This window comes from Phoenix dactylifera, unplaced genomic scaffold (assembly GCF_009389715.1).
Source record: "Phoenix dactylifera cultivar Barhee BC4 unplaced genomic scaffold, palm_55x_up_171113_PBpolish2nd_filt_p 000117F, whole genome shotgun sequence".
NCBI classification, from domain to species: Eukaryota; Viridiplantae; Streptophyta; class Magnoliopsida; order Arecales; family Arecaceae; genus Phoenix; species Phoenix dactylifera.
Genome location: NW_024067686.1, coordinates 1,052,215 through 1,064,302, shown reverse-complemented (window position 1 = coordinate 1,064,302; position 12,088 = coordinate 1,052,215). Strand labels below are relative to the sequence as shown.

General features: G+C 40.8%; 1 protein-coding gene across 4 annotated transcripts; it reads left to right on the top strand.

Moving 5' to 3' along the window:
• Nucleotides 1-587: 587 nt before the first annotated feature.
• On the top strand, nucleotides 588-9,787 carry LOC113461389 (WD repeat-containing protein LWD1-like). 4 transcript variants are annotated; one of them, XR_005507185.1, is made up of 3 exons: nucleotides 589-2,024; nucleotides 9,262-9,344; nucleotides 9,491-9,787. XR_005507185.1 is itself a non-coding variant. In XM_039116656.1 (2 exons), the coding sequence occupies exon 1, from the start codon at nucleotides 850-852 to the stop codon at nucleotides 1,993-1,995; it is 1,146 nt and encodes a 381-aa protein (XP_038972584.1). In that variant the 5' UTR covers nucleotides 588-849; the 3' UTR covers nucleotides 1,996-2,024; nucleotides 9,270-9,787. The 4 variants fall into 4 exon arrangements, 3 of the variants coding, with proteins under 3 accessions (XP_038972584.1, XP_038972585.1, XP_038972583.1); XM_039116656.1 differs by having other exon boundaries at nucleotides 588-2,024; nucleotides 9,270-9,787; XM_039116657.1 differs by lacking the exons at nucleotides 9,262-9,344; nucleotides 9,491-9,787 and adding an exon at nucleotides 8,399-8,433 and having other exon boundaries at nucleotides 588-2,024.
• Nucleotides 9,788-12,088: the final 2,301 nt, after the last annotated feature.

Below are 12,088 nucleotides of genomic sequence, written 5' to 3'. Positions count from 1 at the left end.
GCCGTAGTCTTCCTGGGCGCGCGTGCCGGTCACGTGGGGCATGGTGGCTAAGTTCCCCCGTAACAGTTATATTAAATAATTTAATATTATATTAAATTATTATTCTATAGTACATAATGTTATAGTACTATATTATAATAATAATATATTATATTACATTAATATTATACTATATCATATATTTATGTATTAATACATATTATATTTTATTATGCTTTATTATATAATACTGGTAATGTCCTTTATGGTCATTTTGTCACACAAAAGTACTTTCTCAGTTTGTTTACCAAACACATGTTAAAGTGCCACAGCACTTTAGAAATGTAGTTACCAAACAGCAAACAGCTTTTTTATAAATGCTCTACTTCCAACAGCTCTACTTCCAAAAGTTCTACTACTAACAGCTCTCCCAAACATAGCCTTAATCCTATTAATTGTGAAAGAATTTGCGTTTGCGTTTTAGGGGTGCATGCTGTCCGATCAAGCTCGAGATTTACTGAGGAAGCGCCACAAAGCTCGGCGGGCAAGGAGTTGGGCTTTGTTTATAAGAGAACGGTCGGCCCATCTAAGTGGACCCTAAGATACCACCGTCTCCATCGCTGCACTCAATAGTTCTATCGTCCCTCACGCGGACTCCCGTCCGCAGGAGGCTGAATAAAATCGCAGGGGTAGATCGCCTGGACTTGTTTGGCCTGATGTTTCGAGGGGCAGAGGCGAAGAAGGGCTTTCTTCCGATCCAATACCGTTTAGCCGATGGTCGCCTCTCCGACCATCTGAATCCTAATCAATCCCGTCTCTCCGAGCAGCAATCTAAAGAGAAATAAGAGGGGTGGAAAAATAGTGGTGGAAATGGGCGGTAGCGGCGGCGGCGAAAGGACGCCGGAGGGTTCGGAGGAGCAGCAGAAGCGGTCGGAGATATACACGTACGAGGCGCCGTGGCACATCTACGCGATGAACTGGAGCGTGCGGCGGGACAAGAAGTACCGGCTGGCCATCGCGAGCCTCCTGGAGCAGTTCCCGAACCGCGTGGAGATCGTCCAGCTGGACGACTCCACCGGCGAGATCCGCTCCGACCCGGCCCTCTCTTTCGAGCACCCCTACCCCCCCACCAAGACCATGTTCGTCCCCGACCGCGACTGCCTCCGGCCCGACCTCCTCGCCACCTCCGCCGACTTCCTCCGCATCTGGCGCATATCGTCGGATGACGAAGGCGACGACGAAAACAACAAGAAGAGCAACTCCTCCTCCAAGTCGTCGTCGCGCGTGGAGCTCCGGTCCCTCCTCAACGGCAACCGCAACTCCGAGTTCTGCACCCCCCTGACCTCCTTCGACTGGAACGAGGCGGAGCCGCGCCGCGTGGGCACTTCCTCCATCGACACCACCTGCACCATCTGGGATATCGAGCGCGAGGCCGTGGACACCCAGCTCATCGCCCACGACAAGGAGGTCTACGACATCGCCTGGGGCGGCGTCGGCGTCTTCGCCTCCGTCTCCGCCGACGGCTCCGTCCGCGTCTTCGACCTCCGCGACAAGGAGCACTCCACCATCATCTATGAGTCGGCCGACCCCCCGGAGACCCCGCTCGTCCGCCTCGGCTGGAACAAGCAGGACCCCCGCTACATGGCCACAATCATCATGGACTCCGCCAAGGTCGTCGTCCTCGACATCCGCTTCCCCACTCTCCCCGTCGTCGAGCTCCACCGCCACCAGGCCAGCGTCAACGCCGTCGCCTGGGCCCCTCACAGCTCCTGCCACATCTGCACCGCCGGGGACGACTCCCAGGCCCTCATCTGGGACCTCTCCTCCATGGGCACCGCCGGAGGCAGCGCCTCGGGCGGAGGCGGCCAGCAGGCTGCTGCCGCTGCCGACGGCGGCCTCGACCCCATACTCGCCTACACCGCCGGGGCCGAAATCGAGCAGCTACAGTGGTCCTCCACTCAGCCCGACTGGGTTGCCATCGCCTTCTCCACCAAGCTCCAGATACTCAGGGTTTGAGAGTCAGACATACAGAGGAACAAAGAAAGGTTCATCTATCTATTGACCCCTGTTATCATCTCATCATCTGTTTACTGATATCAGGGATTTCTCACCTTCATTACTCATCCGCTACAGATGGGATAAAATAGAACGATGGTTTCTTACTTGATTTAGATTAGGGATGGGCCATAGGCCAGCGTGGTTGCTTCTCTGTTGTGAAGATCTGATCTTGTGATGTTGCCTGCTGGTGGTGTAATGTGTAGTGTGTTTAGCTTGTGACATTGCTTGCTCTTAGAAGTACATCTAAAGTTATCATTTATTATCCCAGAAAAATCAGTAGATTATAAGTTAAGATTCCATGCAAAAAAAAAAAACTTATGTATTAAGAATACTGCATTTTCCTAAAGATGGTTAGGGATGGAATGCACCTTCTGTAAGCTGACTTAGTAAGGACATCAATCTTATTATCTCTTTCTCATTTTTCATGCTGAGATTCTTGTCAAGGACTCCTCCTTTGGTTTATATTTTATATGTTTTTCCAAGTGCTTTTTCTGTTATCTGTGATTTTGCATCTTATCTATTGCCTTTAGTACACTCAAATATTCTCAGCCTATCAGGTTGATATAAATTCTTATAGCTTGTTAGTGCCTAGGGATTTCTTTAGTGAGGTTAGAAATGGAAACCGACTTGTCATGGTGATAATTCCTTCTTCCAATATCTGGTACTTTTCATGTGGTGGTTAGGATGACTGGACTAAAGATTGCATACATGCATTCATTTGCCCCTAAGCAAGAAGTGAGGTATTAGACAAAAAGTTTTCCTATTGAAAGGTGTGAGGATATGAGACCAGTTGGTAACGTAGAGGTTGTCTTTTGCCTTCAAACTGTACTTTCAAGAGTGTTATTATGAAGTTTAGAGTGCTTTGATAGTCAACATTGTTCTTCCTTCAGCCTAGTATACTTGTAGGGGCCAGATTGCCACTTATGTATTGTGGGTTTAATTGAAGGAGAGATGATCATAATAAGAAGTTGTTGGTGTACTTGCTTATTGAAAGTGGTTGGTCACCTAGGAGTGGGGCATTGAACTATTACTCCAACAGGGAACATCTCATAATTCTCTCATCTCAAAGGACTTGACCTCACAAATAGAGAAGATCCATTAGTGTAAAGTCAACTGTTTGGATCAAGTAGTGGCATTATGTCTATAGGATTAACAGAGTCCTTGCTGGCTAAGAGATGGTTCATATACTTAAGTTGTTCTCCACAGTTTTGATGTTAAGATTGCTTCCAGCAGATGATGCGTCCCTTGGTTAACCTTTTATCATATATAGGGTACTTTTAATGATGTGGTGCTTAATATGTATTCATCTATTCTTGGAGCTCAATAATGCTGTGTTTGTATTATAGTAGATTTTATTGTATGTAACTGACATGAAGCTTGTGCTTGATGACTTGTATAGGCAAAAGTTGGTTTGAGGTTTGACTCGGACCTGGTGTGAGTATTGGTTAGGAACCGGGTCAATACAATATCGAAACACTGAGGTTCTAACATATGATACAATGTGGTATCCCAATATTATTGTATCAAGACTTCTTTTCTTTCTTTTTTCTTTTTTTGTGTTTTAATGCTATTTGGTGTTGCTTAAGTTTTTTGTTTAGGATTTGGTGAGGTTTTTGGCATGGCATTCCCTTTTTTTTGAGGTTTGGCCATTTTCAATGGCAAAAGAAAAAGGTGAGAAAGGAGATTGTTGAGATATTTAGAGGATTTCAGCTTTGAGGAGGCTAGATATGAGTCCTCTTCCTCTTCTTCTTTTGTTTCTTCCTCTTTCTTTTGCGTTCAAAAGCGACAACAAAAAAATATGCTAAGGGGTTTTGTCAGATAGCTAGTATTGCTCACAACTAATTTGTCCAGTCCTTGTCGAACTTGATACCAACTGGTACCAGGCAATACCAACCATGATTCACCAGTTTTGAGGCAGTTAGGGTCAAAAGATCTGATCGATCGCTGGACTTATCTAGGATGCCTTGTACGGACTAGTACTAACCTGTTCGTCAAACCATGGGTTGGTTGCAACGGTAATTAGTTTTATTTAATATGCACTCCCATATTGGGAGGTAGGCGAATTTGTCATTGATGACCTGTAATTTATTGTTTTAGAAATCTCAAGTCTGCCTTTTCATAGTCAATTAGGGCTTATTCCAATGATCACACCCCTCTACTTAGCAACCAGATATTTTGGATTTGAGTCTTGGGTGTTTGGGTTCGAGTCTTGGGTGGTGCATCACCAAATATTTGAATCTGCGTGATTATGAAGTATCTCTTTGATAATGATATCAATCGCATCCTAAGGGGAGGTCTAAGCTTTGCAAGTTTATAAAGTACTTCAATTTAACAAGGAGTTCCATTATTGCAAATCCAATTCAACGTATCATATTATAGATGCTTGTTAGTCGTTGATGCATGTAACATGATGTTCTAAGATACAATAGTGCTATATATTGCATGCCTTGAACATATTCTATATATATTAGAAAGTAGTACTCAAGGTATGCCATACCGGCCTGAACCGAACAGTACAAGACATATCGTACCGTACCGGCTCTATGTCCGATACGGATGGCGTACCGACATTCGGCACGCCAAAAAATTTTGTACCATGCCGTACCAATACTGTGCTAGTGTGGCAATGGTACGGAGTCTAGTATCGAAATGACGGATCTTGGTAGTACTTGTATAGCTAGAATACATGGCAAACATTGGGTTTAAATGTCATGTTTCTTGAAAAATAGTAAAAAGATGCGGGATACTTGAGAGATAAGAGGAGTCTCTCTCTTTTTGCGTGTGGATGTCAATTTTTCTCACTGTAGATGGTTAATTTTAGAGTCAAAGATGTGGATGCCATATATAGAGTATAACTTGTGGTCTGTGGATTTGAGTGATGACTGGGTGATGGAGCTCATGGATGTTGATGCTATGGTATGGAGCCTGGACTATATTATTGTGATAATACATTATGTTTTATAGATAGCTTTCACATGTAAAAAATATATATATTTATATTATTATCTTGTAATAATATCCTTTTTTTGATGTTTATCTTATTGGCTAATTCGTATCAGGATGTTACATATCCTGTATTGGTGTTCATTATTCATGATGGATGATTATCCAAAGGAAGAGGGGCCTCTAGAATAGGAGTACGTGGCAAAAAAGATTTTGTAAATCTGGCTTTAAATTTCTGAGATCAAAAGTAGCTGATTAAGAATTAAGTTCAATTGATGATATGTGAAACCTATTAGATCATGAGCATCCTCTAAATTCGAATCCTCCTTGGTTCTCTTTGGATAATATGGGTTGGCCCATTTAGTGACTCATATACAAGGTTATATAAGCTAGTATGCTTGAGGGATTAAACCTTGTTTGGTGATGATGGGTTTAGACTGTTAGTATGGTGGAATCTATACTTCAGTTGCTCTCACAAGCTTGGCAATTCAAAGAGGCAATTCAAAGAGGCATAATTTTTTTTTTTTTTTTTTTGGGGGGGGGGGGGTGGGTGGGTGTGGAGAATATATGACCAAAACCAGAGAATCTTTTCCAACTGAGTGTTCGTTATATGCTGTTTTCTATTGGCTCTTATCTTCTATTCATTCTTGAGGTAAGTTTGTTTATGGGTGAGAATATCTGAGCAAAACCAGAGAATCTTTTGGTTGGCCTTGTTAACTCTAGAGATTGCACTTTTGCTAATACTTGAGGTTGACATGTCATTTTGAATCTAAACCTGAATCTTCGTCTTTTAGGGTCTCATTTGAGATATTGGAAAAAAACGGAGAGAAAGTTGCTTCATGGAAAATATATAACTTATTTTTTGTAGGGCTGATGAGGATTCTCAGCGGGCATATATGGTGGCACGTTATATGTAAACCAAGAATGGAAATGGACTGGCAATATATGTTTAAAAAGGATATGTTTTACTTGGACCAGCGCTGTAAAGATATGATTTTGAGCATGAACATTAAGGAAAAATTAGTTTATCTTAAAGATGGTGTTGAATAACAATGATGGGGTTGTTAAGGTGCTAGACAGCATTGGTCAGTTGATCTATTGAGTGGAATTGTAGACTAATGCAAATTTTCTTGGAGGAAATGTTATTATTGCTCAGACCTGAGGATATAATGTTCAAAGGGGGAAATGAGTGAAGGTTCTCCTTAGAGTAAATCTTTGGTGTCTGTTGACCAGAAGTTCGGTGGTTGCAGTCTATTAGACCTATATGAGAGGATTAATTAGATTATTGTCTTCAGACAGAATTTCAGATGAAAGGATTAATTGAAAAAAGTATTTGTTTTATTCTTCCCAACAATGTAATGGATGTTGTCTTTCATTCCTGAGGGAGGAGTCTGGACCTAGGAGTCCCATTTTCAGTCTTGTCCTGTCCACCAAGACCCTTAAAGAGATTACTTCTAGAGAAAGCTTTTGGTTGGGAAACAACCTTGGATGAGTTTTTGGCTTGTGATTGTTATGAAAAGTACATCCTCCAAAGTGACATTTGTCTGTGTATTTGTATCATATGAAAAGAGGATAGAATTGCTAGCCTCCTTTGAGTTATCAGGTCAATATATAGTTTGCCATAGTTACTGAGTAATAAATGCATATTGGATGGTTTTGAATACTATTTCAAAGAATATGCATTTGGATGTCATTAAGTTGGAGTTTTAGATGTTGGACGGCTGTAAAAGTTGGAAGAAAAGGAGAGAAGCTTTTTCTAGATCTTTTTCCAAGCGTCAAGCAAGTGTTATACAGAACTCTTCGGTTCCCAACATCATGCAAGGAGGTTAGGTTCCATAGACTGTTGTGGGTCTTTTTCTGTAGTAAAATTGAATATCCTAAAGTATGACATCTGAAGGTTAATTTTATATAATTTTATAGCTCATTGAAATGAGAGCTATCTGGCATCAACAGAATAATGAGGGGATCATAATGCTGTAATACAGGTTTGAGGGTTTGGCCATCAATTCTGATGAACCAAGCCAAAACTGACCCTTAAAACTCAATGCACTTCCAGCTAATGGCTGGTTTCAACGCAATTTCTTTCATGTTTGACCAGTTCCGGCCAAACTGGTTGCAGATGTATGTTTACCTATTAAATTGGTATATAGTTTCAACTTGGACTGTTTCTTCAATTCTTCAAGTATGTTTGGCTAAATGGTCTTGTTTTTTTTATTTTTCATTGCTTGATTCAAGTTTCAGTTACTTATGGATGACGAAATCTAACGTGGGAAGCAATTTATTTGTAAAGAAACATGAATTTTTGTAATTTTTAGAACATTGGAAGCATTTAAGAGTTTGATTCTAAGATATCCAGGAGAAAATGTCCCCTAGATGCAGGAGGCTTTGTTGGGGCTTTTTAAGAAAATTTAAGGTAGGCGACATGTGGCTTTTGTGGTGAACAAGCTCCGTGATGGTGAATTTATAAGATTCAAGCTTGGTTTTGCTAGATCTTAAATCGAACAAGCATCTAAATGGGGCAAATGTTATTGAAGTCCTTTTCTCATAACTTCGGTTGCCTTTGGCATGGCTGCCTATTTTCTGTTTTTTTGAACCTAAAAACTGAAACTTTGTTTCCATCTTTTCCTAAATTTTTAAAAATGTTAACATATTTGGTATGCTTGATTGTTTTAGAAATATAAACTTTTAGAAGTGGTGGTGATGGTGGTGGTGCTAGCAGCAACGATCGCTGTGGTGGTAGTGGAAGCGGCAGGGTAGAACAAAACTTGTTTCTCATTTCGAACAAAGCGAGTCACTTTAATAGCTCTTTCTTTTTTCAAAAACCAGACTGGAGTTTTTTAAAAGAAAACCATTAAAACTTCTCTACAAAACTAGTTTTTTTGTCTTGGTTTCATATTTTAGTTTTTTAAACTGATAACCCAACAATGCAATAATCTCAAATAGGGCCTTATTTATACATCCTGTGCTAATATTTGATACTTAATATGATGGTGAATATTATATCAAGTTCATGTCCATATGTTGTTTTATGTTAGTATATTCTATTTATATAGATATTTACATTTTTAGTGCTTAATAATTTGATTGTCATCTACCAATTTAATGCAATATAATTCTTTAATACTTTCATTGTTTTTTAGAAGATCTTGTAATTTCACATAGTTTTGACCTATCAATTTGAAAACACAGAACCAGATTGCTAGCAATTTTAAACAATACAATATGCTCAAATTTATGTGATACATGTTTTTATATGTCTTATTTTATTTTCCTCCCATTTTTCCTGACTTTTGATGTTTTCTTCTAACTTTTGACTGCAACATCAGAACTTGTGTCAAAAACTGCCAAAACTGAAACTTGCTTGGCTTGACCAGAAGTGAGCGTTTGAACCTTGAACTGATCTTTTGGTGATCTGTAGGCCAACAGGTGGGAGGGCATCCAACAAGGTTTAGGAATCCAGTGGAAAACTTCGTGTTACCGTGATAATTCTATTTTTGAGAGTAACTTGCAATTTTTTGCGAGGGAAGATTGCATTTCCTTCAAACTCGTAATGGTGCTACTTAACAAATTCCATTGCCTTTAAGGATGAGGAAGGGAGAAGTTGAATGCTTGTTTTTGTCAGTCTTCTGGTGTTTGTGGTGGTTATTTCATTCCCTCAACAACATCAATTAGCTATCAAAAAATTATGGCAAATCTCAAGTTATGAATAGTAATGGATTATAAGGGTCTGGTTGTGCATTTATGCCCTACAAAGTCCAGTTAAATACTCTGCCTAATGTCAAAAAGGGATACTAGTAATTTTATTTCGTTATCAGCTTTCCTGAAGAGGTTAGCGAAGTTATGTCTACAGTTATTAAAGATATGTTGGTGATGGAGCAAATCGGGAAGATATTCATTTTATCCAACATTATAGAACTTAAAGACTCTGCCCTTCTTGCACCCTTTCTTTCTTTGATTTGGTAAATTAAATTTTAGGAGGGAAGAAAACTATAGACTATGAACTGTAGCTACATATTGCTTTTTTGGCCAACTAGGATCACAGCTACTTAAACATGATGAGATTGTTCCATTATGAGTAAACTGTTTTAGTTTGAAATACTAAGTGTTTTCACTGATGTTCGTTCTCAGTAAAATATGTTATCAACATAGTGTAATTTGTTGTGGATCTTGGTACTCAGGGATTCAAGTTATTTGTTCTTCCTATCGTTGGTTATCTGTTCAAAAAATCTGAAGTTCAAAGCAAACTCATGCTTAAATTGTTGATTTTTTGGATTGTTTTAGATTGGCAGGATCTGGGAAATGGTGATTGAGAGCATAACTCAAGTATAGCTTTGTCTAAAAGTTCAAGGTGGGGCCTTTTTCAGGTAAACCTTTTCCAGCTTCTGTAAGAGCTAGAAATTTGTTTCATAATTTTTACTACATACCTCAAATGATAAAAGAGATTCCAGCCCTACAAGAAGTGGATTTATCAATGGTGCAATCAACCTAACCAGAACTGGTAGTCCCCCAGGATGGCATTTGAATAAAATCTATGGAAGATAAGGTGAGGCTGCACACCCAATGGAATCCGCTGCGATTAGATGGCATCTGAGTAAAAGTCTGTGGAAGATGTGGCCAGCCTGCACGTTTAAATTACGTGAACAGGTCGGAGAGATGGCAATCTCTTTTGTGGAATCGGTGCTTTCATGTTTGTGCATCTATTGCTCGATTATTCTGAGCCTTTGCAGCCAATCAAACCGAATGAAGAAAGTTTACTTGGTGAACATTTTCTTGTTTGTGTGGGAAAAAAAATGCCTACTCCAAAGCATTCGATGCGTGCTAAATGATTTGCTGAGGAGACTGACGATTTGAAAATCTTATTGCACGCATCCATCATTGGCCATGGATTCAAGTCTAAAGAAGTGTAACCCAAATATTTCGCCCCATATAATAAGAAGAAAGCGGCAAGGAGAGGTGGGCACCTCCCCGGGTGGGATTCCCTCCTGTGCACACAATTAAAATCGATCATAAAAGGTTCACTAAAAAAAAATGTGAGGTCCTCTTGATGAATGTAATCATATACAAGATGGTGAACTATGATCCTAATGACCACTGGAAGCCAGCTGGTGGCCGGAATAAATGTAAAGAACAGGCCCTCTTCTATAAAGTTCCAAACCGTAGAAACTTGAATCACATGGACATGGCAGTCATTGCATATCCGTAGGTTCTTGGTAATTCTGCTGGGTAACCCATCACGTAATCTCATAATACCATAGGCAAGCGCCAGCTTTTCGCCATGGAGTTTGAGAATGGGCTCCTTCTCTTCCTCCTCCACATCATGCAAAACACATGACCCATCGGGCACGTACCCTTTCATCTTCACCTCGGCAATCAAACTTTCAAACTTTCCATAGATCTCTACATGCTCCGGATGGAACCGATCAGCTGTATGGAATCCATGAACTTCTTTGCCAAACTAGATCACACTAAAAGCTGCTGGTTTCTTTAATCCTCTATTGCTCATGGCTTCTCTCACCTCTCCCACTTCATGCCGTCTAGTCGATGCATTATATACTGTTTGACATCAACACATGGTACATGTTGCCACAAGATTCGGACCGAGGTCGGAGCGCAGCTCGGACGACCATAGGGTCGGTTGGAGTTGAGTTGAGTAGGCTGGCCGAATTAGGGTTGTTGGTCTCCTCCGGGGACGACCTGTAAGAAGTTCGCTTGCCTGGCGGAAGACTTTCTGATGCATAAGTCAGAATAGAGAAGTAACAATATGGAAATGAGAAAGTTCAGTAAAGTTTTGTTCTTTATAGATAATATGGCATGCATACTTGAGGTCTTCTGGGCTGCCCCTTTACATAGGAGAGTCGGATTTATCATTATCTGGGCTGACGTCGTGTGCACTAATAGCCAGATGATGGCCGCCAGTACATCCATGATGTAGAGTCAGTCCTTCATGCTGTCGAAAAGTTTCCTGCCTTTCTGCATAAGAACTGCATGGCTACAGCCGGATAGAAGCGATGTGAATGTAATATCATCCGGCTCAATTCATTCAGCACGCATCTGTTGGTAGAGTTTGAGTGCTTCCCTTCCATGACCACGCAGGCCATATGCAGAGATCGTCACATTCCACGAGCTGGCATCTTTCATGCACGCACAGTTATCTTGGAGCATTTGCACCGCAGAGTCCATATCCCCGCACTTGGCGTACATGTCCACGAGCGAATTCCACGGCAATGTATCGATCTCCAGTTCACTAATGATCAAGTTATGGACTTGTTTGGCGAGGTGAAGAGACCCCAAGTGAGAGCACGCTGAGATAAGAGCCAGGGCTGTCACCATGTTGGCTTCAGGCCCATACATGTGAAGGGTTTTAGCATGTTATAATGCGCAGCGGAAGCTAGGGATTTTAAAAATTTCTTAATAAAGTCCCTTAACATTAAACCCTTATAAGCCTAGATCACCTTAATAGAAGCAATCAAATAATATAATATAAATGTAGAAATAGAAGAATACCTCTAACGCTAATCCAATGTGTAGAATTTTCATTAGGTGCCCAAATGTTCACCCTCCAACATTGATCCACACGAAAACTTAATTCAAGTCTTAAGCTTCAAAAACTTTGATCCTTAATGTAGAATTCTTCTAAAGAACTCTAATGGCTTGCTTTCCTTCCTTTCTATTTTTCTTTCACCTTCTAAAATCACTTCTAATCTTTTTGTCCTAAAGAAGACCACCTTGTCTTGGATTAGGACACCCTAGAAGCAATGCTAGAAAGAGACAAAGCCTTGTAAGAAAGAAGAGATAAGGGAGAGAGAATGCGGTGGAGTTGGAATGATGAAACCCATGGAGCGCTAGCCTATTTATAATAGGCGTAGGGATGCATCTCTTAGAGATGCATCCCATCCACACATCCTTTCATGAAAGGGCATCATCTAAAGGGCCATATCAAATAAGAGGAGGCACAAATCAAGTGAGGAGGTGTATCAAATGATATGTCCTTTCATGTGGTGCCATATTTTGACCAAGTCAACATCACATGCCAATCACATGTCCATCATGCCTCACCTCTTGATCTTTCATGATGATGATCCAAGGGCTCCAATGCAAGGCGTCATTC